Source organism: Hyperolius riggenbachi, chromosome 11, assembly GCF_040937935.1.
Source record: "Hyperolius riggenbachi isolate aHypRig1 chromosome 11, aHypRig1.pri, whole genome shotgun sequence".
Lineage (NCBI taxonomy): Eukaryota > Metazoa > Chordata > Amphibia > Anura > Hyperoliidae > Hyperolius > Hyperolius riggenbachi.
The window spans coordinates 79,166,164-79,194,121 of record NC_090656.1 but is presented as its reverse complement, the minus strand read 5'-3'; the positions used below and the strand labels follow the sequence as shown (position 1 = coordinate 79,194,121).

Here is a 27,958-nt window from a genome sequence, read left to right as displayed (position 1 = left end):
CTTGATGGGGGTGAAAGAGGAGAGTGCAAAAAAGTTGGACTAAGGCTCAATATAAAAAAAAAAAAAAAAAAAAAACCCAATAAACTAAGATCATGGCATCAAAACCCATTCCCTCATAGCAAATAGAGGTTGAAGAAATGGAAGCAGTATCAGACTGTGGCCTAAATTCGCTAAGCTTTATCAAACACTTTATCAAACGTTTGATAATTTACCTCATGAGTAAAATCTAATTTTGAATTCACTAAGGTGTTATATATTTATCAAATGTTTTATCGATAAAATGTTCAATACATATATAACACCTTAGTGAATTCAAAATTACATTTTACTCATGAGGTAATTTATCAATCGTTTGATAAAGTGTTTGATAAAGCTTAGTGAATTGAGGCTTTTGTGTTCTTGGGCTAAATGATCACTGCAGATAGAGGATGCAGCAATGAAATCAAAAGATGTTTATTTCTTGGAAGGAAAGTGATGCCAAATTTGGACAGTGCAATAAAAAGCAAAGATGTCACTTTGTCAACAAAGGTTCGTATAGTCAAAGCTATGTATAATGTGAGAGTTGGACCATAAGAAAAGCTGAGCACCGAAGAAATGTGGTGCCGGAGATGACCTTTGAGAGTCCCTTCGACTGCAAGAATATCCCATCAGTCAATCCTTAAATAAACTGAAGAAACAATGCTAGAGATTAAGCTAAAATACTTTGGACACACAATGAGAAGGGGGGACTCATTGAAGAAGATGCCGATGCTGAGAAATATCAAGGGAAAAAGGAGGAGGTGACAGCAGAGAATGAGATGGCTAGATAGTATCATGGATGCAACAAATATGAGCTTGGAGAAGCTTTGAAAGGCAGTAAAAGATAGAGGGACCTGGCGTGCTGTGCTCCATGGGGTTGCAAAGAGTGGGACACGACTGTGGCTAATATTTCCTTGCTGCTCCGCCTTGATTTCCCGCTGTGGATGATGATAGCATGGATGAGGGGATTTGTAGATTGTTAAGCCATATATGACATTCACACAGGAAGTTAGTTTCGCAAACTAGGTAATAATAAAATACATCTTACAAAAAGGGTGTATGTACAATGCATAAATCTTTAAACATCATAATTTAGTATATATTCCCACCCATTATTTGTACAGTAGTTTATGGATAATTGCAAGGATTAATTACAAAATGATAATATAGACAGCCTACTAGATTTCATCCTGGCCACAAGTACTGTCAATGGAGCATGTAGAGGGCTCAACTGCACTAGGACCCTGGACTTGAGGGGTACACACAGTGGACCAGGTTATTTTGGCATGCGGATTGGCAGGCATCTTATACGCCTGTACTAATTATCGGGAATAGTGTGCCAAACCAGTGAGTTGGGCACCAAATGCAGGTAGGCAATTGGTCACTACATAGAAATTTACGGTTGTAGCCGATCCACTACAACTAGCGGTCGTTTGGGGAGCCAGGTTAATGTGGTCTGGTTTAGGCACTTAGAGGTGGTGGTTAGGGTTAGACATTGGTGAGGGGGGGGGGGGGAGGGCACGCATAGGCATTTAGAGGGTTGATGAGGGTTAGGTGTGTGTGTGTGTGTGGGGGGGGGATAAGTTTAGGCCCTTATGGGGGGGGTTAGGCAATAGGTGGAGGGTTAGGTTTAGGCACTTAGAAGGAAGCACTCAAATGAGAATGGGATCTGGGTAGTGATTAGTGAGATATCAGTAAACTAAAATAAAATATATTACTTACTACTATCGGCACCACCTGGCGCCCAAACGTAAGCAGTGCCGCCACAATATGTACCTCCACTTAGGGTCTTCCTCTATGTCACTGCATTCGTTCCTTATTGGTGCTGCAGTGATAATGATCATGATGATGTGCTTTGACTAGTGATAATCATTATCTGCTCTACCCCCCTGCTCACACCTTTCTCACACAGTGGCTGTCCCCAGAAAAGATCTTTTTGATTGTCTATATTATGACATTATTATACATACAGCACTTGGTGTAAAATCTATACTGAGGCCTTCGCTCTGCAGTTACCCCACTGGAGATAAACTTTCAAGCCAGGCTGCTGTACAGTGACAGCCTCTGTATCTCTCTCATGCAGGATAACTTTAAGCTGAGCTCTTACTGTATGCATTTCTGAAAAAAAAAATTAAAAAAGGTCATCGCTTTATTGTACGAGAGCTGCCTGCTGACCTTTTCTAACATATCCTTTAGAAACAAAGCACTTGACACAGAATCACAGGAAATACACCGTTGGACACTGTTAAATAATTCCCCTTCCATACAACGCTCTAAATGCTAATGTAGCTGTAATCATCAGCTAAGCATTACTGGAATACGCCTTAACACTGCATGACCACTGACACGCTAATGAATCTGTATTCTACTTCAGCCTCCCATCTAGGAGACACTTCAGTTTAACCAAATACATTTACAGCAAATTCGGAGGTATTTGCTGGAGATGACCTAGATCTGTTCCCGGTTACAAGCGGGGTGATGGCTATAATGGGGATGACGTGCAAAGCATACAATAGGATCAAATTGAAGGTTTATTTTTTTGTATGGCAGCTTACATTGTCAAGGATAGCCACAAGCATGTGTATGACATTTTCATACTATTATTGTTTTTCTTTTCAACTTAACCAGTTATTTTTTTTGTCAGTTGAGCTAAAAGAAATAGTTGGCAACTGGCCAGCTTTGACAAGAGAAGACGAGACACTGAACATTTATATTGCGCTTTTCTCCTGTCTCAAAGCGCCAGAGCTGCAGCCACTTCCTAAACAGGAAGAGCCAAGATTGGCACCCTGGTCTCCTGTGTCTGAGGTCGAGCCTTTTACCAATAACCAGTACACTATCCAGCCACTTAGACATTTTAAACATTTCAAAAATACAGCATGTAGGAAAAAAGGTGAGACTAACCCTTATTCATAAGAACAGTGGCCAAACAGAGGCTCTGTGCACCTCTAATTGTTCACTTCTAGTATAAGAAGGCTGAGCATGCATCAGAATGCATAAATGTTATAGATCCCAAAGTCTCTCTGGGCTCCCCTGAGCACAGGGGAATTCTTTACCCCCCCCCTCCCCCCCTGCAGCCAAGTGCTGGAGTAGTACCTGTACCACCTCATAGCCCTGGTGCCAAACATTAGCCTTGGCAGAGCATTCCTGCTAATTTGATGTGCAAGAAACAGCTTGTGACATATTTTACAAACAAGTTATTTAAAACCATATACTCTGGAATCATAGTACCAGCAGTGTAGCTTGCTGTCACTTAGGGCTCTCTACTGAGTCCCACAGGGTTACTGAAGTCAGATCTGTGTACAGGCCAGACTATCGGGCCCATCCCACCACCCCTTGTACCATTGTTTGTTCTTGTGCCAACACTGTAAGGAATACATGATGGGTGGAATGGGGTGCAGCAAGACATCTGTACCAGAAAGACCAGCCAGATGTGGGGACCAGCTGGTGTTCACTAGGATCCCATTAGTGACAATGGAGGACAGCAGTGCTGAGATTGTATGACTGCAGTTAGGAGAACATTGATACAGTATAGAATTTCTGTAAAAACAGGTAAAAACATGTCACTGAGCAGTATAAACAGCCATCTTCATTCATTTATATGGACATACCTCATAGGAGACCCCACTGTCAGTGCCGGCATCCCATGGGATAAGATCCTGTATCACTCTCTGCACCCATCCACATTCCTTGGTACAGAGATCCTCTGCAGACAGTCCAACATTCCAATCTGGGCTTGGACCCAACATGGTCAGAAAAGACATCAGGTGACGAGCCCTGTCCACTGAGAACTCAGCAGAAGGAGCAGCTCTCCTGTTCAAAACAAAGGAAAACCAAAATAAGGACTTAGACCATTTTATGTCATCTAGGTATAAAAAAATGGAAAAAATATCACAGATATTAACAAAGAATGCCCTTATTAAGTAATAGGCATTCAATGAATTTTTAGAGAGGTACATTTTGCACATGGCCTAATAGTACGTAAGGATGGTCAATGAGATGCAAATAATTTCCAGTTGATGCAGAATTATGCAAATTATCACCATGCCAGTAAAAGGAATGAGAAATGGAGAAATGTGTTCTATTTGATGAACCACACCTTTCCTGATTTAGTCTCATCAATTAATATGAGCTGTGCCAAAAATGTGTAAAGACCCTGAAGGGCTGGAGTTTCACATGTCTGCATTATGCAGTAGAGCCTATGCTTGCAAAAAATGCAAAACTCTACTAGTAGAATTCAAGTAAGTGCACATATTTTTTCCCCTTGAGGATAATGTATAGAGAATAATTTCATCAATACAGCCAGGTGATTTCTTCCGCTGAATATCTTTTCATATCCTAATTGCCATGTCTTCCGGAAACAGGAAGCAAAGTGAGACATGTTCCTAATAAGTCCTTCAGAAACGTAGACGCTACTTAATAAAAGAGGCCAACAATCTGATCATTAGAAAAATGAAGAGGTGATTAGCTTAAGTTATTGTTTTAGTTGTTTTTGACTTAAGATTTTAGCAGAGATCCCAATTTCTCATTAGTCACTTGAACATAGGGATCACTTGTTTTTCCATTAATTCTCCATGAGAAAAATTTAAACAGAATAAACTGTCATCTTGAACAGAAAATGGATCAGTCCTCTCGCTTTTGACCTCTGTAAAGAATACCTGTAATAAGAGGTTGCCATATTTAATTCCTTTTAAACAATGCACATTGTCTGGCTATCCTGCTCATCCACTGCCTCTAATAGTTTTAGCCACAGACCCTGAACAAGCATGCAGATCAGGTGATCTGACTGAAGTCTGTCTGGATTTGCCACATGCTTGTTTCAGGTGGGTGATTCAGATACTATGGATACATGAAAGAGCAACAGGACCTCATGCAACTGGTATTGTTTAAAGAGACCCTGAACAGTAGGTAAAATCTCAAATTTCACTTACCAGGGGCTTCCTCCAGCCCACCGTAAGCCACGAGGTCCCCCGGTGTGCTGGCTCATCTCTGGGTCCCGCTGATGACTCCGTTACCGGCGACACCTGGGCCGACACTTCTAGGATCTGGATGCTCTGCGTCATCACGCCCACCACTACTCATCATCACGGTGGCCGGTGTGACAGTCCTGCACATGCATGGTTCAGAGTTAGAAAACCGCACATGTGCAGGACTGTTCACGCTGGCCGCCGTGATAACATGGAGCGTCCAGAACCAGAAAGTGTCGGCCCGACACCCAGCCCGGGTGTCACCGGTAATGGAGCCGCCAGCGGGACCCGGAGAGGAACAAGGAGGATGCCGGAGGACCTCGCAGCCTACGTTGGGTTGGAGGAAGCCCCAGGTAAGTTAACTTTTGATCTTACCTACTGCTCAGGGTTCCTTTAAAAGGAAATACATATAGCAACTACCATACACCTCTCACATCAGGTGGTTTCTTAGTTGAGATCCTTCAACACAACATTTTAGAGCAGTATACACAAAGGCTATCATTCATAAAGTGTTCCCGCATGCGGAAATGCTAAACACAGCCGACTTTACCGACCACTGAGCAAAATGTGTATTCATAAAGGCTGTTTCCGCATGCGAAGCTAACTTTTCCGAGCAGAGCGATAAATTACCGCATAGTGTGGTGATTCCATGCGGAAATGTAACAAAATGTAAATTCATAAAACTTTACGCAAGCGGTATGCGGACTGGGATTTCCGCTCCCCTGGATGTAGCGATAGGCATGCGGAGTACATGTAAGTGAATGGGACAGACCTCCCAAGCAGCAGCAGAGAGAACACCGCATGGAGGGACTCGTCCAGCTTCTCCTGTTTCCGCATGCCTACCGACAGCCTAACGCCAGCCTACAGCGAGATCTCTCCGCACTCCTATCGCAACAGGCAACATTTTTATGAATGACCACCCAGAGATACCGACATCGGTGTTTCCCCGCACGGATTTACTTTACCTACAGCACTTTTATGAATGATAGCCAAAGGGTCTTATTCTATAAAATGTTTTAGGACATCCCCCTTGCTTGGTTTTGATGGAGCAGAGTGGTCTGTACATGCAGATAGGGACCTACTATAACATGTTAGAACTCTTTACTTAAGGAAAAACATGCAGATATAGGAAATGCAGCTTACTTAGAACAGGGAGGATCACAGAGTGAGAGTTCAGGAAATAACAATCCCATTAAGATCAACATTTTACACACAGTTACATCTCGTGGTTGTTTTACTACATTGCATAGTTACATAGTTACATCGTTATTTTAGTTGAAAAAAGACATACGTCCATCGAGTTCAACCAGTACAAAGTACAACTCCAGCCTGCTCCCTCACATATCCTTGTTGATCCAGAGGAAGGCGAAAAAACCCCCACAAGGCATGGTCCAATTAGCCCCAAAAGGGAAAAATTCCTTCCCGACTCCAGATGGCAATCAGATAAAATCCCTGGATCAACATCATTAGGCATAACCTAGTAATCGTAGCCATGGATGTCTTTCAACACAAGGAAAGCATCTAAGCCCCCTTTAAATGCAGGTATAGAGTTTGCCATAAGGACTTCCTGTGGCAATGCATTCCACATCTTAATCACTCTTACTGTAAAGAACCCTTTCCTAAATAAATGGCTAAAACATTTTTCCTCCATGCGCAAATCATGTCCTCTAGTCCTTTGAGAAGGCCTAGGGACAAAAAGCTCATCCGCCAAGCTATTATATTGCCCTCTGATGTATTTATACATATTAATTAGATCTCCTCTAAGGCGTCTTTTCTTTAGACTAAATAAACCCAGTTTATCTAACCTTTCTTGGTAAGCGAGACCTTCCATCCCACGTATCAATTTTGTAGCTCGTCTCTGCACCTGCTCTAAAACTGCAATATCTTTTTTGTAATTTGGTGCCCAGAACTGAATTCCATATTCTAGATGTGGCCTTACTAGAGAGTTGAACAGGGGCAATATTATGCTAGCATCTCGAGTTTTTATTTCCCTTTTAATGCATCCCAAAATTTTGTTCGCTTTAGCTGCAGCAGCTTGGCATTGAGTAAGATTATTTAACTTGTTGTCGATGAGTACTCCTAAGTCCTTCTCCAAGTTTGATGTCCCCAACTGTATCCTATTTATTTTGTATGGTGCTAGACCATTGGTACGACCAAAATGCATGACTTTACATTTGTCAACGTTGAATTTCATCTGCCATGTATGTGCCCATATAGCCATCCTATCCAGATCCTGTTGCAATATGACACTATCTTCCTGAGAGTTGATGATTCTGCACAATTTTGTATCATCTGCAAAAATAGCAACATTGCTCACTACTGCATCTACTAGGTCATTAATAAATAAATTGAAGAGCACTGGACCCAGTACAGACCCCTGTGGGACCCCACTGCTAACAGTCTCCCAAGTCTCCCAAGTCCAAGTATATCACATCTACAGCATTCCCAATATCCATATTAGCATTCACTACCTCATAAAAGCTGAGCATGTTAGTCAAACAGGACCTGTCTTTAGTAAACCCATGTTGATGCTGAGAAATAAGATTATTTTCTACTATGAAGTCATGTATAGTATCTCTTAGTAACCCCTCAAATAGTTTGCATACAACTGATGTTAAGCTTACAGGTCTATAATTTCCTGGATCTGATTTTTTGCCCTTCTTAAATAATGGGAAAACGTAGGTTGTACGCCAATCCACTGGGACTCTGCCAGTTGCAAGAGAGTCACAAAAGATAAGATAAAGGGGTTTAGCTATAACTGAACTTAATTCCCTTAGGACCCGAGGATGCATGCCATCCGGGCCAGGTGCCTTGTCTGTTTTTAATTTATATAATCTTGCCTTCACTTCTTCCTGCGTTAAGTATTTAATATTACAGTTAGAAGATTGAGACTCTTCTGCCTCTGTAATTTGCAACAGTGCTGTTTCCTTTGTGAAGACAGAAGCAAAGAAAGCATTTAATAACTCTGCCTTACCTTGGTCATCCACCATTGAGTTTCCACCCTCATCCTTTAGGAGTCCTATACAGTCAACCTTTCTTTTTTTAGAGTTGATGTACTTGTAAAACTTTGTTGGGTTAGATTTGATATCCCTAGCGATTTGATTTTCAGCTTCGATCTTTGCCAGCCTAATTTCTTTTTTTACAATTTTTATTGCTTAGTGCAGCCTCGGTCCCCTCCTGTTTTAGGACCTTATAGGCATTCCTTTTCCTCTTCATTTTATCCCTAACCTTTCTATTCATCCATAGAGGCCTTTTTTTATTCCTAGACATTTTGTTTCCATATGGGATATACATCCTACAATATTGATTGAGAATAAGTTTAAAAGCTTGCCATTTCCCTTCAGTGTCCTCACCTTGTAGTACATTATCCCAGTTCACCAAACTTAGTGCCTGCCTAATTTGATTGAACTTTGCTTTTCTAAAATTCATAGTTTTAGTGGTCCCGCTGCCCCGTGGCCTATCAGTCACCAGATCAAACGTTATCATGTTGTGATCACTATTTCCCAAATGTTCTTGAACCTGCACATTTGATACATTATCTGGTCTATTAGAAATGATCAAATCCAGTAACGCATTCCCCCTAGTTGGTTCCGTTACCATTTGAGTCAAGAAATTGTCCTGTAGTGCTGCCAGAAATCTGCTGCTTTTATCAGAATGGGTAGCCTCAATACCCCAGTCAATGTCTGGAAAGTTGAAGTCTCCCATAATTATGACCTCATTTTTACTTGCAGCTTTTTCAATCTGCTGTAGTAATCACAGTTCTGCAGCTTCATTAGTATGAGGTGGTCTGTAGCATACCCCAATAAGCAATTGGCAACTTTTATTTCCACCATGAATATTTACCCAAACGGACTCCACATCTTCGCAATCTTCTTCCATCTCATCGTTGAGGACAGCTGTAAAAGAACTCTTAACAAAGAGACAAACCCCTCCACCTTTTTTCCCTGTTCTATCCCTCCTAAACACATTGTATCCTTTTAAATTAGCTATCCAATCATGGCTTTCATCCATCCATGTCTCGGTTATTCCCACAATGTCATAGCCTTTGTCATTCAGAATGAACTCTAGTTCGTCTATTTTATTTGCAAGGCTCTGAGCATCGGTTACCATGCACTTTATATTTTTACCACCACATTTACCAATTTTGTTTACATGAAATGGGCTACTTGAAGTTTTACCAACCTCCTTAATCTTTACACTGTCCCCACCCCCCTCTCCACCCCCCATAATGTTAGGCTCCCACTATCTTTTTACCTTATCTACATATTGAGACTTTATCCTCCCGCCTCCCCCCAGATCCTAGTTTAAAATCTCCTCCAACCGTTTAGCCATCTTCTCCCCCAATGCAGCTGCACCCTCCCCATTAAGGTGCAGCCCATCCCTGCTGAAGAACCTGTAGCCGACTGCAAAGTCTGCCCAGATCTCCAGGAACCCAAACCATTCCTTCCTACACCAATTTCTCAGCCACTTATTTAACTCCCTAAGCTCCCTCTGTCTCTCAGATGTAGCACGTGGCACTGGCAGTATTTCAGAGAACACCACCTTGGAGGTCCTTGCTTTAAGTTTATCTCCAAGTACCTGAAAATCATTTTTGAGGACCTTCCATCTCTCACTAACTTTGTCATTGGTGCCAATGTGTACCATGACAGCTGGGTCTTCCCCAGCCCCACCCAACAATCTGTCAATTCTTTCCGCTACATGCCGAACCCGAGCACCCGGAAGGTAACAGACTGTACGGCATTCACGGTTTCTTTGACAGATTACCCTATCTGTGCGCCTAATAATTGAATCCCCTACCACCAGTACCTGTCTAGCCTTAGCTGCACTCCTATTCCCTTTCTCTTTGCAGCTGTCTGAGGTAATAATGTTGTTACATCTCTAACAGATTTTGCAATGGCAAGTTCATAACAGGGATAGAGTTATTAGCTCCAATATGATTATCTAGCATGGGAGGTCCTACTAAAATAATTCCGATATTAATTTTGGGCACAATGACTTATTGCAAGGAATTGCAATTCATTAAAAAATTTGAATACTGGGATCCAAGCTTCAAATACAATTTTTCCCAGATAGAAGACTTTATTTAAAAGATAAAAAAAAAAAAAGTGAATAAATAAATCTCGGGGCATGCGGCAAAGGCTTAATTACTCAGCAGGGGACAAATATTTATGAAGGCCAGGAAATAAATTACCAATTAGCTCAGTGGAGTGCAATGAATCTAAAACCTACTTATCTCCATAGACGCGACTTGCGTAGGTTATTGAGGAACGTATCATACTCGGGGAGACTACACAAACACAACAGCTGCATCTTTCATCACTTGTCCGCATATAGATGTTAATAAGGTCTAATTATTGTTACAAAGTCCAAAGTCTTGGAACATGGCACAGATTCAAAAGACTTATATGAGGTATCATTATTCCAGGTCATGATATAGTCAAAGGAAAAATAATGTACTTTCAGAAGGACACTTTTTTTTATGCTCCAGAAGATGTTTTGTCTTCAGCTCAAATCAGGTGAAGGAGATACCCAGATATTTACATAGACAGTTAATTCACTTGCTCAAGGCAACTAAAAGTTTAGCCTAGTAAATCAGACTTGTTATGCAAAATTCGGTAGTTCAAGTTACCTGGCTAAAGAGATGCATTGTTTTTAAAGTGGGTTAAAACTCTGACATAACATTCAATAAAAATGTGTTTTCCTACTTTTTATTACCCAAGCAGTTATCATATCTGCTTTTGTGCACAAGTAATATTGTCTGTTTAAAAATTACAAGTTCTCAAAGTACAGTTTATCAGCTCTGAAAGCTACCATTGCATTTTATTGCATAGCTGCTTTATTTACATATTAATATCTATCTACAAAGGATTGTAAACATAAGATAATGTTATCACCTCTTCGGGTGTGTCCAGAAAGCAAGGAGCTTTGCACTGAAGAACAAAATGCTGTGTATAACTGTTTGAATGCTGTTCTACTACAATTTGTTTTTTTTTTGTTGTGGTAGTGGATTTTATGCTGTAAATATTTTTTTTAGAGCAAACAAGAAATGCTTCATGATTCAAAAGTTTCATACCACTTTAACATTCCTGGGTAAAGAAGAGATAACGGGTAAAGAGCAGCTAGTATGTCAATGGTAAATGTAGGTTCCCACTTCTCTTGAGGGATAGTGGCTCTAGTTTGATGTATATAGCCTTTTTCACACCAGTTTTGAAAACATTTTCTTCTCTTTAAAAAAATATGTGCCTCACTATCTTTAAGAGTGTATGTTCTCTTTAAGGTGAATGTACAGCAGAGCCCGGACCTGCAGAGTTAGCATTCCTATATTAAGCCATGTGTTTTTCAGGAATTGTTTGGTCTCCCCAATGTACTCCTCCATATACAGTATTGCATATGGTAGGTTGACTTGCCTGGTGGGGGATCTTTAGGATGTACAAGTTCATGTCTCAGCATAGTTATCTAATCTGGGCTCCCTGACTGGAGCACACCTGCCAGTTATAGGTGCTTATGCCATTTAAAGTAAGACAAGCATTTTGACACCTTTTAGGCCGGTTTTACACTTATTTTTTGTGTTGCGGTGGGGATGTGATACTCCTGCCACATCCCACCGCAACATAAAAAATGACAAACATATAACCCTGGTGGGAGTGCTGGTTAAATGCATAGTGCCAACCCCCGCTCAGTGGCATACTCCCTGCTGGACAGAAAGTCATACGGTAACACACTGCACACTTTGCATTGGCTCAGAGGCAATTTAGAGGCATCTGATGCAATGCATCGCACAATGGTAAGTGGGCAAGAGCCCATACACTTGCATTGCCTTTGTGTTACCCTGCGGTAAAAAAGGGGTAATGCAACACGAAATGGCAATGCAAGTATAAAATGGGCCTTAAATGAAAATATAGAATGTATAGAAACATAGAAGAACCTTTTTTTCTGTATAAGCAGTAAAATTGACTTTCCTCTATTCATAGATTGTGTCCTCTTGTCCTTTGTAGAGACCTAGGAATAAATGGCTAATTTGTTGAAATTTTAGGTTGTCCTTGGATGTTTTTATACATAGTAATTGGGTCACTTTTCTAAAATAAGTAAGACCATGTTGTCCAACCTATCTTGGCAAGTGAGGCCTTACATGCCTTTGATTAATTTAGTTGCTGTTTCTGTACCTGTTCTAAAACTTCAATGTCCTTCCTGTGGTGTGGTGTGCAAAATAGAATCCCATATTGTAGATGTTGCTTCACGAGTAATATATACAGGTAGTAGTATGCCAGCAAATTGGTCTTTTAACTCCCGTTTAATTCAACCCAGAATATTGTTTTATTTTGCAGCTGCTGCTTAGGACTGAATACGATTGCTTGACTGATTACTAACCACCATTCTCATTTTTTTTCCAAGTCAGGTCTTTCCTACTGTATACAATTAAGTTCTATGTTGTTTTGTCATTGGTACATCCAAGTAGAATGACCTTACCTTTATTGACAGTTAGTTTTATCTGCTACATGCCTGTCCGTATTGCCATGCTGTCAAGATCCTTCTGTAGTGTGTCACTGTCCTACTGAGTGTTTTTAATTCTACATCATTTTGCATCCTCTGCAAAAATGGCAACATTATTTTCTATTCTATCCAGTAGGTCCTTCATACATAACTTGAAGAGATTTGGGCTCAGTACTGACCCTTGTGGGGCATACCTATGAAATAGCCGCCGGGAGACTTGGGCGCAGGATACAGCCGATAATACGGCTTAGCCTGCTCCTGCACAAGCCTGGCGGGACTAATTACTGTTCCCCCTCTAGGTAACTGTGGATGGTGGGGAATGATGGGACTCGGGTTCCAGCTACTGCTGGTGGCCAAATTACAGTGTTTTAAAAGTAATTTGAGCTCAGTCTTTTGACAGTGCCCAAATTACTCACTGAGCGCCACTATAGTCAAAATTCCCATTTAGACCTATAGTGGCAGCGGCTGTGCCCAAACCTCCTGTGCTGTTTTAACTGCGCTGGCTTATGGGAAAGTGCTGAGAGTTTTCTAGTTTACCACCACTCTTGGCTTTCTGTTCCTCAACCAGTTCCCCATCCACGTTAAATACATTTTTCCATAGTCCCGGTATCCTCAACTTCTGCACCAGGCGTCTGTGGGGAACAGTGTCATAAGTCTCTGTAAAGCCCAAGTATACTACATATATTGCTTTCCCAAGATTGCAATTCAGCTCACATTGACCACTTTATAAAAGTTAAGCAAGTTGGTCAGACAAGACCTGTCTTTAGTGAAGCCATGCTGATAATAGGGTTTATCTTTTAGAAGTCCCATATTCTGAGCCTTTTTTATTTTTCAATTTATAGATTTGTACAACTTTTTTGAATGTGATGTGACTTTAATGTCACTAGAGACCTTTATTTAAGCTTCCAGGTTCCAGTTTAATTACTTATATATCTTTAATGCAAATTCAATCCCCTCCTGCTTTAGGGTCCTAAATGCATTACATTTACACACAGTCATGTCCAAGACGTTTTTTTTTCTTTACATCCATCTTTGCCATTTTTATATCTACAGTTTTTGCTCCCATAAGTGATGCACATACTACAATACTCATTAAGAATCTGTTTGAAAGTTTGTAATTAACTTTACCTTGCCCTGTAATTTGCTATCCCAGTCTTTTAGAGTTAGTGAGTCCCTGAGCTGTTTAAATTTTTCTTTTCTAAAATATAAAGTCTTAGTTCTCATGCTTGCTCAAAAATCTATTAAAGATCAGGTTAAGGGCTGAGCCACACTGCAGAGCTCTTTGGGATTTCTGTTTTTAAATACAGACTCCCATTGACTTGCAAAATCGTGGCAAATTCATTGCAATCACAGAAAATCACGATTTTGCTGCAATTCTACTATAATTAAATCCAAGTCAATTGGAGTGTTTTTGTTTTATAATGCAAATGCAGCATGGATAGATTGCAAAGTGCTCTGTAGTTTGGCTCAGCCCTAAATGTTGCCAGTAACTGTCTGTAAGTTACAGATCAGAAAATGTTACTTGAACAACAATGCAGGCACCCACAGCCGAAGCAGGTTATTGTGGGTGCCAGAGGTGCTTCACTACTTTTGGCACTGCATAGCCCACATGACTATCTAATTGTGGCTATAGCCACGCCCAGTGGCTAATTTCAGCGTCTGCGGTGCACAATCAATTTTGGAATTTTTAGGATCACTCAACTGAGCTAGATATGTTTACCTGCAGGCAGGGGCTTAACTAGACTTAATAGGGTCCCCCAGCAAAAATGATAGCATGGGACCCCCTTGGTCCTTGAATCCAATGAGGATAACATGATTGGGAGCAGGTGAATGGCAGCAGATAGTGTTCTGCTGTAAAGCAGTGTCTGGAAGCAGGAAACAAACTACAGACTCTTCTGCTACACACTACTCTGCATGGCAGGGACTTTTTTTTTTAGCGAATGGGCCATTATTAGTGATGGGCGAACATCCAGATGTTCGAGTTCGGGGGGGTTCGGCCGACCATGCCCCCGATATTCGGCATGTTCGGGCCGAACCCCGAACCCAACCCGAACATGTCCCTTTGGGGCCCCTATAGGGTCCCAGCATAAAGGGAGAGCATGCCCCGAGCGCGGGTGGGGGGTCGGAAATGCCCCCCACCCCTCCCCGCTAAGCTCTCCCTTCTGCTGGACCCTATAAAATTAAATCTAAGTCCCCCAAAGGTACCTTGCAGGCTGGCAGGAGGAGGGCAGGAAGCGGGCAGCCGGAGAGCATAGGCGCTAGTACCATCTGATACTTCCGCCCTCTCTCTGACGCACTTCCTGTTTACATTTGTAAGTCACGTCAAGAGAGAGCAGAAGTACCGCGATGACGCGTACAAGGGTACGCGTCATCTACATGATGACACGTACCCTCGTACGCGTCATCGCGGTACTCCTGCTGTCTCTTGACGCGACTTACAAAAGTAAACAGGAAGTGCATCAGAGAGAGGGCGGAAGTACCAGATGCCCTCCTCCTGCCAGCCTGCAAGGTACCTTCGGGGGACTTAGATTTAATTTTATAGGGTCCAGCAGAAGGGAGAGCTTAGCGGGGAGGGGTGGGGGCATTTACGACCGCCCCCCCCACGCTCGGGGCATGCTCTCCCTTTATGCTGGGACCCTATAGGGGGCTATGTTCGGCCGGACACGGCTGTGTTCGGCCGAACAAAGAAGGCCTGTTTGGGTTCGGGCAGCGTGGTCGAGCACCATCCCGAACACCATGAGGTGTTCGGGGGGTGCCGAACCGAACCCGAACAGGCCAAAATCCGGGCGAACCCGAACAGTGGCGAACACTGTTCGCCCATCACTAGCCATTATATCATACATTTTTTTTGCACTTCTGGTTTGCTTTGAAATTCTACTAGCAATTTTCTGTGCACCACATTTGAGTACAGTTTGCTTTAACTCAAAATTATTAGCATGTTATCGGCCTCCACTTAATGTAGATTGCGTCATCATACTGTACAGAATGCCAGAGGGAAGGCAAAGACTGAATCTCTCTGGCAAGATGGCAGCCTACAGCAATTAACTACTTGCTGACCGTGCCACGCCAATGGGCGTGGCCGCGGCAGCAGCCCCAGGACCGCCTAACGCTGATCGGCGTAAAGTTCTGGGGCCCTGTTTTGCAGGAGATCGCGCGCAGGGTGTGCACGCATCTCCTGCTAGGGGGTCAGAGCAGAGCTCCGCCTTCAGTCTCCGAGCGGCAATCATAGTCTAAATACTGGTACAGCGCTGCGATCTGCAGCAGCGCTGTACTGGGGACAGCCGTGTGACACGGCTGTCCCCCTGGGGGACTCAGAAGTGATCCGCTGTGATTGCCTGAAGCCTATTACAGCCGATCGCTGTGATAGGCAGATGGGGGGATAATTTACATTAAAAAAAATCATTAAAAAACACACATTAAATATTTATTGGAAAAAAAAAAAAAAAAACCTGGGGGTGATCAGACCCCACCAACAGAGAGCTCTGTTGGTGGGGGGAAAAAGGGGGGGGGTCAGTTGTGTACTGTGTTGTGCGGCCCTGCAGCTTGGCCTTAAAGCTGCAGTGGCCTATTTCACACAAAATGGCCTGGTCTTAGGGGGGGGGGGGGAAACTGTGGTCCTGAAGAGGTTAAAGTAGGAAGACTGGGGAAGTAGCCCGCAAATGGACCTTGTGATCATCAGCCAGTTAAGGTGTTTCTACACAGATATTAACTAGCTCAGGCACTAAGTGGCTGCACAACACTAGGAAAAACATTTTTTTTTGCCTGCAGGAAGTCTTTCAGACAAACGTTTTCCTGGAGCTCCACTTAAAATTCTTTTTTTCCAAGGGTTGCATGGACAAATTAATGCACTTAAAGGGGAACTTCAGCCTAAACAAACATACTGTCATTAAGTTACATTAGTTATGTTAATTAGAATAGATAGGTAATATAATCCCTTACCCACCCAATTTTAAAAGAACAGGCAAGTGTTTGTGATTCATGGGGGCTGCCATCTTTGTCATGGGGGCAGCCATCTTTTTGGTTGAAAGGAGGTGACAGGGAGCAGAAGACACAGTTCTAACTGTCCTGTGTCCTGATCACCCCTCCCAGCTGCATGTGCTAGGCTTCAAATGTCAAATTCAAAATGTAAAAAAAAAATGCACCAAAACAGCAGAAAGAGAACAACAACATCAGAAATCCCATCATGCTTTGCACAGCATTAGGGGAAAAATGCCCGGGCAGTTTTTTTCTGTGCAGCTAAAAATGAGGCTTGTATAAGAGAAAAAAAAGTTCTGATGCTGTGAAACAGTTAAAGAAAAACCAGGCCTTTCCAGTGCTGCTGAGTCAATTTTTAGTCTGGAGGTTCACTTTAAGTGGAAACAGTACATTGGAAAACGTGAAGTAAATTCATGTACCAATTACAGTCAACACAAACGCTTCCTCCTCATCCTTTGCAGCTGATCAATAAAGCTGTACTCTGCCCGCCAGTGATGAGATCGCTGGTAGCCAATAAATGGGATTCGCTCTTAGCAAACAATTACTTTTGCAAAATACACAAAACTCTCATGTGCCCATCCAGTTAATTCCAAGTCTAATCGTATCGCTGACTTGTTGGCCGCTGAGACCGTAAACCTGCCTGGAGGTGACAGATTAAAAATGCATGTCCTGGTCTGGGCAGTCTCTGTGTCCCTGTTGGTTGCAATGTTTATTCCTAAATAGTTCTTCATTGTAATAGGTTTATTTTAACTGTTTTCCTTTTCTTAGGTGTAGATGTATGTTGTACGACAATCCAGCAGAGAACCCAATGGTTACAAGAAGGATAGGTCACTTTGTATTATGGCCAGGCAGGTGAAATATTCTCTTGAAGAACCTTGAGGGCCCTTTCATACCGAGGGCAGTCCGGTATTTTTACCACACCCCACCACTGTGCAATGAAAGTCTACGGGGACTTTCATACTGCAATGGAAGTGACGTTTTCGCATCCCAGACGCAGGTCCAAAACTACGTTACCACACGGCTTCTGCGTCGCCTTGTGGCGATCTGCGTCAGCCCGGAAGTCAAGTTAGTCTATGGCGACGCATGGATTTTAAAAAAATTACAGGTGCGACGTCGCGACGCACATGCGAGGAATCGTATATACCTTCATTATATTATACCTTCCTTGCGTTCCACGGATGTTCCTCTCTCTAGCTTCTGATGTGACTTCCTGTATAAACAGGAAGTAGCGTCAGACACTAGAGGGAGAAACATCTATGCTGGAACGCAAGGTAGGTGTGTATCTGCCACTGCCCCGCCGCCTGCATACCCACTATTCAATGCTGGAGAGGAGCGCAGAGGGAAGAGCGCGAGGTAAGGGAGGGGGGGACCGTCCCACCAACGTGCCACCAAGCTCTCCCCTCATGCTGCGACCCCTCCAGATCCTAGCGGCGGGGCACCCCTGTAAATAGATTGGGGGCACCCCAGGACACGTTGAGGGGAACGGGCCACCCTAAAATAGGGCTAGCAACGCCCATGCCTGTCATCCTGCTGATCTATTTGGCTTCAGTAGTGTCTAAATCAAACCAGAAACAAGCATGCAGCCAATCTTATCAGATCAGAAACTAATGTCAGAAACACTTGATCTGCTGCATGCTTGTTCAGGGCCTATTGCTAAAATTATTAGAGGCAAATGATCAGCAGGATAGTCAGGCAACTAGCATAGCTTAAAAGGAAATAAATATGGCAGCCTCCATATCCCTCTCATTACAGTTGTCCTTTAAATGGATACATTGTTGTATCATTTGCACATTTTATCTCCTATGATTTTCCATGGAAATTGTTGTAAAAAAAACCCTCAATATTGCCACATTTTCTGTGGTGGGATGACAACAAGAATTAGTTATTGCAATTTTACTCTTTCTGTTGTCACTGAATAATCAGCAGGACTATGGCCACTGGAACCAGGAGTTGCCTTGCTAATTATCTGCTCACATTTCAGGCCCACACCATAGATCAGTCAGACGTTGAAGTCCAAACAAACCAAATAGAAAAAGGCACTTTCTAATAACAATGATATTCATAGTTGAACATTAAAGTGTAACTTTCGGGCATAAAATCAAACATCAATTCTTTCTTTTTATCTGGTAAACAAGTAATAAGCATGCTAACCAGGCAATCCAAAATTTAAAAATCACTATTACTTTTCTTGTTGATAAATGATCATTTCCCAGTTTACCTAACTCTTATTTGGTACATTGCCGCACAAAGGAAGTTGCAGGGCATGCTGGGTTGTATTTTTTTGCTTCTTTACTTTCCCCTCAGACAGAACTAATGCAGCCTGATTGGCTGAAGCTTCTTTCCCCCCTGTTTTCCCCGCCACACCTCTGTTCCTCTCTGATTGGCCAATATTTCTCATGCTGAGACAATGCACTCTATTTCAGAAGGCGCTGAGCTTTGCACCAGACCTGTATGAGTACATGCTCCATTTTTTATTGCCTGATGAAGAAGGAGATGCCAGTGAAACACATTGCACTTGCACTTTTTGGAGTATACAAATAAACCCTTGTTGTTTTGAATATATACAACAGTCTCTTTGTGTGTCTGCTTGGTGGAGGTAAGTCCACATCTGCCTCCTCTCATTTTAACATTTTTAGTAAATGTTATTCTTTTGGCGCCTCTGTCAGCATACAGCTCCTGTGTCCACCCTTAGTGGAGGGGTGTTGCCCCGTATTTCCTATCAACAGAGAGCGACTTCTTAATCCTGAGTGGTGACAGGTCTAATCTCCCTACCTGCTGATATAGTGATTACCTGGATGGTAACCCTTGTTTGTGAGTATATCTGCATACTTACCTTACATATCCATTTTACCAGTACATACTAAACTATATTGGGCTCTCGGTGTCTCCATCTTTGTGTTTCTATTGCAGAGCTGGGTGGGAGTGCCTGATGATTGGGAGGAGGGTAGGGAATGCATACACGATCAGGCAGAGGAGAGTAAGGGAGGAAATGACATCAGGATTGGCTTCAAGATAGACACAGTTAAAATGGAGAATCCTAAGAAGGATTTACTCTTTTTTACTATAGAAAAATCACTAAAATCAAAACATGGAAAGTGTAATACATATGTTATGTAAGTAGAGCAAGTATTTATCTACTTATATGTGTGGTTTTTTTTTCTGAGATTGTATGGCTGACAGCTCCTCTTTAACACTGTACAGAAGCAGGTGCGGACTGACCCGGGGGGACGGGGGGCAATTGCCCCCCGGGCCACCCGAATCCTAAGTAATTAGGGCCGGTGTGTGGGCAGGGCAGGACAGGTGTGCAGACCGCAGGTCCATGATGCAACTATGCGTGCGCAGCCTCGCGCGATGTTTGCTGCGGCCACTCACTTCAAAAGCCACTAAGCCCGCCCGCCTCCTGTATCAAACAGACTTACTTTGGGCCAGCCGGAGGCTGATGATAGAAGATGCACGCGCTCCTCAGGCCCATATGCCTCCATCCTCTCCTTCTAATTAAATTAACCAATCAGGGGCTGAGACAGTTGTGGCGTGCCCTGGTGCGTGGCTGCGTGCACTGCAGTCAGCATGCTGTGTCTTGACTCCACCCCCCGCCTGGAGCCATTGCCGCTCAGCTTAGGGCTGGTTCAGACGGACGTTTGGAGGCGTTGCGTTTGCTGGCGTCGCGTTCAGCAGCGTTCGTGTGCGTTTGGATGCGGTCGCGTTTTTTCTTCCCCTAGGGGGACATTAGCCGTCACGGTTAACCTCCCCTGGAAGCTACATGTAGCTTCCAGGGGCTCCTTGAACGCCAGGGAAAATCGGGACCCAAACGCCGCGTTTGTGTAAACGCGCTTGAAAGCTTGGTACAAACGCTCCCATTCACTTGAATGGGAGCGTTTAACACCAAGCCCTGAACGCTGGCTGTAAACGCTCTGCAAGCGTCCGTCTGAACCAGCCCTTACTCTTCTGCTGAGGCAACATGTGTACCTGCCTGTCAGAGTGGGCCTTCTGCTGGGCTGGCTGGCTGGCTGGAGGAGTCGGAGGGATCGTAGTCCTGGCTGGCTGGGAGAGGGAGACGCCACCTAGCTAACAGCTAAGCTGTGGAGGAGACAGGAGGAGAGGAGGTCGGGTCCAGGTCGTCAGAGGAGGTTTCTATAAATGTTGTTTTTGTACTTGCTGTTGACTGTCACTCACTTTGTTGCTTGCTGAGTTGCTGTCAATTCTCTGCCCAGTGCCCTCTGAGTTTATTTGTGATAATTAATCACCCCCACATAATGCAATTCTGACCCTGGCCTGAGAGAACGTCTTTTTTTTCTTGTGATGTGATCGGCGGCAGGGGAGGGGGGAGGCAGACAGTTAGCCCTTAAGCTGGTAGTTGGAGTGTGTGTGGGGGTGTTCCGTGTCAGACCAGTAGTTTGTATGGGTGGGCAGGAGGGGGGTTAAGCATCAGGTAGGCATTTTGTGTGTGTGGGGGGGGGGGTGGGGGGGGATAGTTGTTTAAGGTTCGGCATCAGACACAGACAGACAGACTGTGCGGAGAAAGGGGGATAGGCATCAGCTACATAGTGTGTGTGTGTGTGGGGGGGGGGGGATTTCTGGGGAGAACACTGATGTAGGTAGTTTGTGCAGCAGCGGGGGGTTGGGGTTAGGTATCAGGTAGGAATTTTTGTCTTAGGGTTAGGCATCAGGTAGGTAGTTTGTGGAGGGGTGGTTAGGGTTTGGCGTCAGGGGGAGGGTTCTGTGTGAGATTAGGTTTATGGTGCCCATACATGGTACAATTTTTTTTACTTATTTTCAAATAGATCCGTTTCGAACAGAACCTTTTGTTTGACTTATCCGTTAGATCGAATATATAGATTTTTGTACTGTGTATGGGCACCTTTGGCTATAGTAAAATATCGGTATTTAACTCCAATATTTTACACTTTAATGGCAAAATGATGCTATTAAATACCGATATTTTACTATTGGCATTACTGGGTACCCAAATTTCTCTGTGCTCTTTTTTTCGATAGATGCCCTGGATGGCCAGGTAGGTAGTAGCAGTGAGTGGGCGATATGTTAATTAGTGGTGTTTTATACGTAACCTGGGGCTTCCTCCAACCCTATAAAGTGCATGGGCTCGTTTGTGGTCTCCCCGGCCGCTCCATTCTCTCGTTATCCCTGCCGGTAATCTGGGCAGTCACTACCAGCCATGCTTTTCTGTGCAGTGATGTACACTTGCGCCGGCACGGAATGCTTTCTGCTGCAACAGAAGTGTGCTCGCCGCTGTGCATGTGCAGAAGAGCTTGCCTGAAAGTGAATGGCCAGATTACCGGCAACAATAACAAGAGAACAGATTGGCTGGAGAGATGGCGAGGGAGCCCATGCATTTTTTTTCCACAAAAGATTGTAGTCTTCTATGTGTATTTTTTTTTATGTAACTGCTTGATGTATGGGACTTGATTCACTAAACCGTGATAACTCATATCACGGCTGTTTTTGTGCGCATTTTCACGTTTGCGCACGATCGTGAATTTTCTTGCGCAATCGTGAGCTTTAGAGTGCGAAAACTATATTGTTTTTGCGCAAAAATTCACACTTGTGCACAAAAATGCGCGATCTCTATGCTTCACTGTAAGCATTGCACAACTTCCCTCTCCAATTGCGTTGTAATCCTGTTTTTCAAGGGAACGCAATGCAACTTAACAGTGTGAAACTAGCTTAATCATTGTTCTTAAGGGCGTAACTGCCAACCATGAAGCCCTTTCCCTAAATTCCACACTCCCATCCATAGGGAGACAACCTTAGCCCTTTCCTCTACAAAGTGTAATCAATTACCACAACAAGTATAGCCATCAGTAGGGACAGGCACACACACACCAATTGTGGTCACCGTTTCCTACCCCATAACTATTGCTGACACTATTTCCTACCCCTGTAATTAGTGTGACCAATATAACTTCCCCCAACCTCCAATTTAGCCACAGTGGTTGCATAACTCTTCACCTCACCTCCCCACCATAAAAAACTGTGGGTAACCATAACCAGTTCAAGGAGAATCGAAGCAAAACCGATGCAAAATCACAGCACATGCTCAGATCAAGAATTCTGATTGTGTGTTCTCAGCAATTGATTCACTTCTGCGCCTGTTTTGTACAAGTTAATCCATTTTTCTTTGCTTTGGTTTAGATAAATCCGCCCCTATGATTTGATGCAACAGGTATTTAGTTTGTCTATTCTTTCCGACATTGCATTTATTTTTAAAAACTTTGTTATGAATAGTACCGTTGGAATAAAGTTTTATGAAATGCATATAAAAATCATGTCTAAATTGGGTCATTAAAGTAATATGTTTAGCTGACCAAATAAATTGGCTTTTCCCTTTAAAACTGTTAACCTTAACATCAATAAAGTTCATATAAAAATTCAGAGTGTGTAATCATGTTTTATAGTCATCTGAGCTAGGAAAATTCCCATAATTAGCCTGTACCTTGGGGTATTGTCTAGACAGAGTGCAATCATTTGTGAATTAAATGTACCTCTCAAGTTAGACGCCCCATACGAGTGAGGCTCTTGATGAATTAGTATTGCTAATAAAAAAAGTCCTTAATATCTCTCGTAGCTCCTTCTTCTTTCTAGCTCCTTATTCGGAGTACGTTGCTAAGGTAACTCAAAAGTGGTTCCACTGCCAATGAAACGGATGTCTATACAGTGAAAAATGGTTAAAAAGTGGGGCTTTAATCATTGATGATCAATGCATAGATTTCAATGTAAATAGCCAAAACCTGTTGACTCGTTTAGCATTTACATTTCAATTATTCACATGTTATGATTATTATTTTTTTCTTTAGCAGCAGTATCATCTTCCATAGGGCTGTACAGAGTACATCTAATCTAAACAGTACCTATGCACGTGGCTCTTGTCCATTTGATATTGATTGACAGAACCACTGTGTTCAGGAGAAAACAGATTGTGAAATCACTGTGTTTCTCTCAAATCAAAAATGTTAACATAGCCCTGAAGTGATCTAAAAATGAAAAGTTAGATACTTCGGCTCATTTCACATTACAACACAAAATGGATCGCAAAAGATCGGAAAAAAATCCCAAAAACTGACGGTCAAACCAATACAATGTTATTAACAAATTGTAATGCTGGGCATACGCGTCTTGTTTTTGCCGCTCGATTCTCCCATTCGATCGTTTCACCACTTGATTCTGCAGTCAATTCTCTTATCTTCTGCTCGTTTTCCTTATCTTTTTTTTCATTCACTTCTATCACAAATCGAGTGGCGAAATGATTGAGTGGGAGATCGGACGTGTCGGAAATGATCTATCCAGCCATCTAAATGGCTCAAAAACATTCCCAGTATAACACAAAGATCTGACCTTCGGGATCCTTCCGGACAACGGATGCATTTCCCACAAAACCTGTGGTGGAAGTGCATCTGTTCCAGACTCCAACCAGACCACAATGCACCATGGAAACAGACACTGTACCACTCCAGAGAGCCGTTGGTGATTGAGCTCAATGTGAACCAAGTCTTAACTTAGTAGTGCAAAGCCTCTTAGTCCAGAGGCTTTCTGTATCTTCCCACCCCACTATTACAGCAAAGGGACCCTAATTGCCTTTGGGCTACACTCTAGGGCATGTACCAGCACATCCCTACTGAGCATGCACAAGTAAGGTCCCTGAATTGATCCCAGTAGTAGGGATGCTCACCGTGTTCCGCGGAATTCATTTTTCCGCGATTCCGGATGGAATTTGGTGGTTCTGTTCCGTCGCATCGAAACAGAATCGCCATAGCGTTATAGCGGAAATTCCGCGGAACGATTCGTAATTCCGGCGGAATGCAGAATTTTGTAAGCCAATCCCAAGGAAGCCCCTAGAAGAAGTTTTAAGTGAAAATAACAGGATTTCTTCATGAAAATAGGAATTTCTGAACCAATCAGAGGCTTACAAAAACCACCCAAACAGATTTCTGCCTGAAAATCAGAATTTCAGCACCAATTACAATGTTAACAAAAACCAATCAATCCTATGTTAGCAACCAGCTCCCTAGCTATCTCACCTATCCCAACCATTTTGTATAGGTCCCATAGCTTACACGACACCTCCTGCGGCGCAAAAACCACCGCCATGGGACCACCGCCAGGTCCCAAAGCTTACGCGACACCTCCTACGGCGCCAAAACCACCGCCATGGAACCACCGCCAGGTCCCATAGCTTACGCGACACCTCCTGCGGTGCAGAATGACTGGCAAGGGACCACCGCTAGGTCCCATGGCTTAAGCGACACCTCCTGCGACGCCAAAATGACCACCATGGGACCACCACCAGGTCCCAAAGCTTACGTGACACCTCCTGCAGCGCCAAAATGACCGCCATGGGACTGCCGCTAGGTCCCATGGCTTAAGCGACGCCTCCTGCGGCGCCAAAATTACCGCCATGGGACCACCGCCAGGTCCCAAAGCTTACGCAACACCTCCTCCGCTGCCAAAACGACCGCCATCGGACCACCGCTAGGTCCCATGGCTTAAGCGACACCTCCTACGGTGCCAAAATGACCGCCATGGGACCACCGCTAGGTCCATTAGCTTAAGCGACATCTCCTTCGGTGCCAAAATGACCGCCAGGGGACCACCGCTAGGTCCCATGGCTTAAGCGACACCTCCTGTGGTGCCAAAACGACCGCCATGGGACCACCGCTAGGTCTCATGGCTTAAGCGACACCTCCTGCGGCGCCAAAATGTCCGCCATGGGACCACTACTAGGTCCCATGGCGTAAGCGACACCTCCTACGGTGCCAAAACAACCGCCATGGGACCACCGCTAGGTCCCATGGCTTAAGTGACACCTCCTTCGGTGCCAAAATTACCGCCAGGGGACCACCACTAGGTCCCATGGCTTAAGCGACACCTCCTGTGGTGCCAAAACGACCGCCATGGGACCACTACTAGGTCCCATGGCGTAAGCGACACCTCCTGCGGTGCCAAAATGACCGCCAAGGGATCACTACTAGGTCCCATGGCTTAAGCGACACCTCCTGCTGCAAAAAAATTAAAAAAAAAAATCGGGGGACCAGCCACTAGGTCCCATGGGCTTCCATTTAGCATAAACCAGGTTTCATTTGCGATTACTTTAATTTTTCCGCCGGAATGCGGAATTCTGCAGAAAATTCCACGGAAATGTAATGGCGATGGAATTCAGCGCTGGCGGAATTCCGCAATTCCGGCGGAACGGAATTTACTCCTTCCGATCATCCCTACCCAGTAGAACCAAGTACTTGTGTGCAGAGAATAAAAGCTGTGCATAAGCAACACCATTCTACTGGGCATGCACGGACCTTACTCAGGCATGCCCAGTACAGATATGCTTGTCCATGGCCAGTAGCGACCAGAAGACAGTTACTCTCCTGAAAACTAACAGGGGCATAAATCCTTTGAGTGGTTGTGTAAACACTTACTGATAACAGGAGAGTTATATAAAATCCACAATTCACTAAGAACATGCTGGTGATAATAAGGCAAGTGAAAACGTATCACCACACATCGATCAGTATTTCAATAGTTAATTCACTAAAGAAGCTTGCCATACTAACATGTGGTGATAAGTTTTCAGTGAGAGATCTTATCACTTCTGTAGTTATTCTTAAGGTGCATACACACATACATATGTTTTTTTTAATTAGATAATTTAGTTCGATTATTCCGTTAGATCGAATATAAAGATTTTTCCAACATGTCTGATCAGATTTTTATAATAATTCATAATCATTCCTTTTTCGTAGATCGTAAAAAAAGATTATTTTCAACTTTCATTTGATTTGATTTGATTGATTGATTGATTGATTGATTTGAAAAAACGGGAAAATCAAATGTTTTTATTGTACTGTGTATGGGTACCATAAGGTTAGCATCAGTGAGAACTGCACAACATATCTTTTTGTTTCAGAGATATACCTGGGAAAATAATGCTCCAAGGACAATTGTTGCTAAGCCTGTAAGCAGAAAGATCCTCTGTGTTACCCATACACCTCTCCAGCCTCTATGTTGGTCCTTTAATTTGACAAACGGCTTCACAAGACAATAAGGATGTAACGATAGGTGTCAGCAACCAGGGAGAGAATCTGATCCTTGGCGATCTGCAGTATCCCCAAGAATACAGATATACCTGATTATTGGGGATATGCAGAATCGCCAATAATCAAATATGTCTAACCTCTAGACACCTGAGAGTGTAAGTGTTTTGGTGCAACAGTAACCTTTGGACCACCGGGGTAGCAGGTGGTCCAATAAGTAGAGAAGACTCTTCTGCAGTCAAGGACACCTGGAGAGGGAGTCCCTGACTGATAAGGAGCAGTGTCCCCTCTGAAGAGCAGGGGACCCCTGCGGAAAGGCTGGACACACTGCGGAGGGGTGACAGCCAGAAGGTCAGACAGGCCGGTCGGCAACAGAGTATCAGATATGCAAAGTACCAAATCAGAGATCAGAAGAATAGTCAGGAAAGCTACAGGTCATAACAGATATCAGAACAAGGCCTAGTCTGAGGTGTGAGGTCCGTGATCTCAACACCCTGGAACTATGTTAGAGAATAACACAGATGATATACAGTATTCCTAGTCTGAGGTGTGAGGGCCGTGATCTCAACACCCTGGAACTATGCTAGAGGATAACACAGATGATATACAGTATTCCTAGTCTGGGGTGTGAGGGCCGTGATCTCAACACCCTGGAACTATGCTAGAGAATAACACAGATGATATACAGTATTCCTAGTCTGGGGTGTGAGGGCTGTGATCTCAACACCCTGGAACTATGCTAGAGAATAACACAGATGATATACAGTAACTGGCTAAGTATGGATTCCCAGGTCCTCCTGGTTCCACCACACTGAAGGATCTGACTCAGGTCTGAGTGCTAACACATAGGCATTCTCAACGCCAGACAACCAGCAACTGAACAGCAGGAGATATATATAGTAAAGCGCTCCACAGCGCCGCCCAGCTCCCATCAACCAATCACTGACTGAGCAGGGATCAGCTGACCGCCATGATCAGCTGATCTTCCTCCTATTGGTATAAAGAGCTTGTCTTGCAGCACACGCGTGCGTAGCTCTCCATCTGTGTGCACTACTAGGTCCAGACAGCCCAGACACATGTTGCTGCGGGGAAACCGCCGCACTGAACGCGGAATCCGCCGCCTTACCATCAGAACACGCGGCGGCCCCCACGCCATTCCTCCCATGTGCACCACCAGTTCCAGACAACCCAGACGCATGCTGACGCGGATAAACCACCGCATCAGACGCAGAATCAGCCGCCTTACTGTCAGAACATGCGGCGGCTTTTCCGCTATTCATCACAAAGGATGCTCAGGAGTGCAGTTCAAATTACTTTCAATTCCATTTTGTATCTGCTCCTATCTCTGAAACTACTGAAAAAATGAGACCTTCACTAGTTACATTAGGTATCCTTGGGCTATGTTCTTTATCATCATATGCCGTGTTACCATTACATGGATTTGCTTCAGGGTTATTTTAAACTACT

General features: G+C 43.7%; 1 protein-coding gene across 1 annotated transcript in view; it reads right to left on the bottom strand.

Annotated features, from left to right (window-relative positions):
• SPON1 (spondin 1) overlaps window positions 1–27,958 on the bottom strand; it is a 599,663-nt gene that overhangs the window by 64,371 nt on the left and 507,334 nt on the right. Inside the window, exon 8 of the mRNA XM_068259659.1 lies at window positions 3,627–3,828. Coding sequence (XP_068115760.1) covers window positions 3,627–3,828 — 202 coding nt within the window. The remainder of the gene's footprint in view (window positions 1–3,626; window positions 3,829–27,958) is intronic.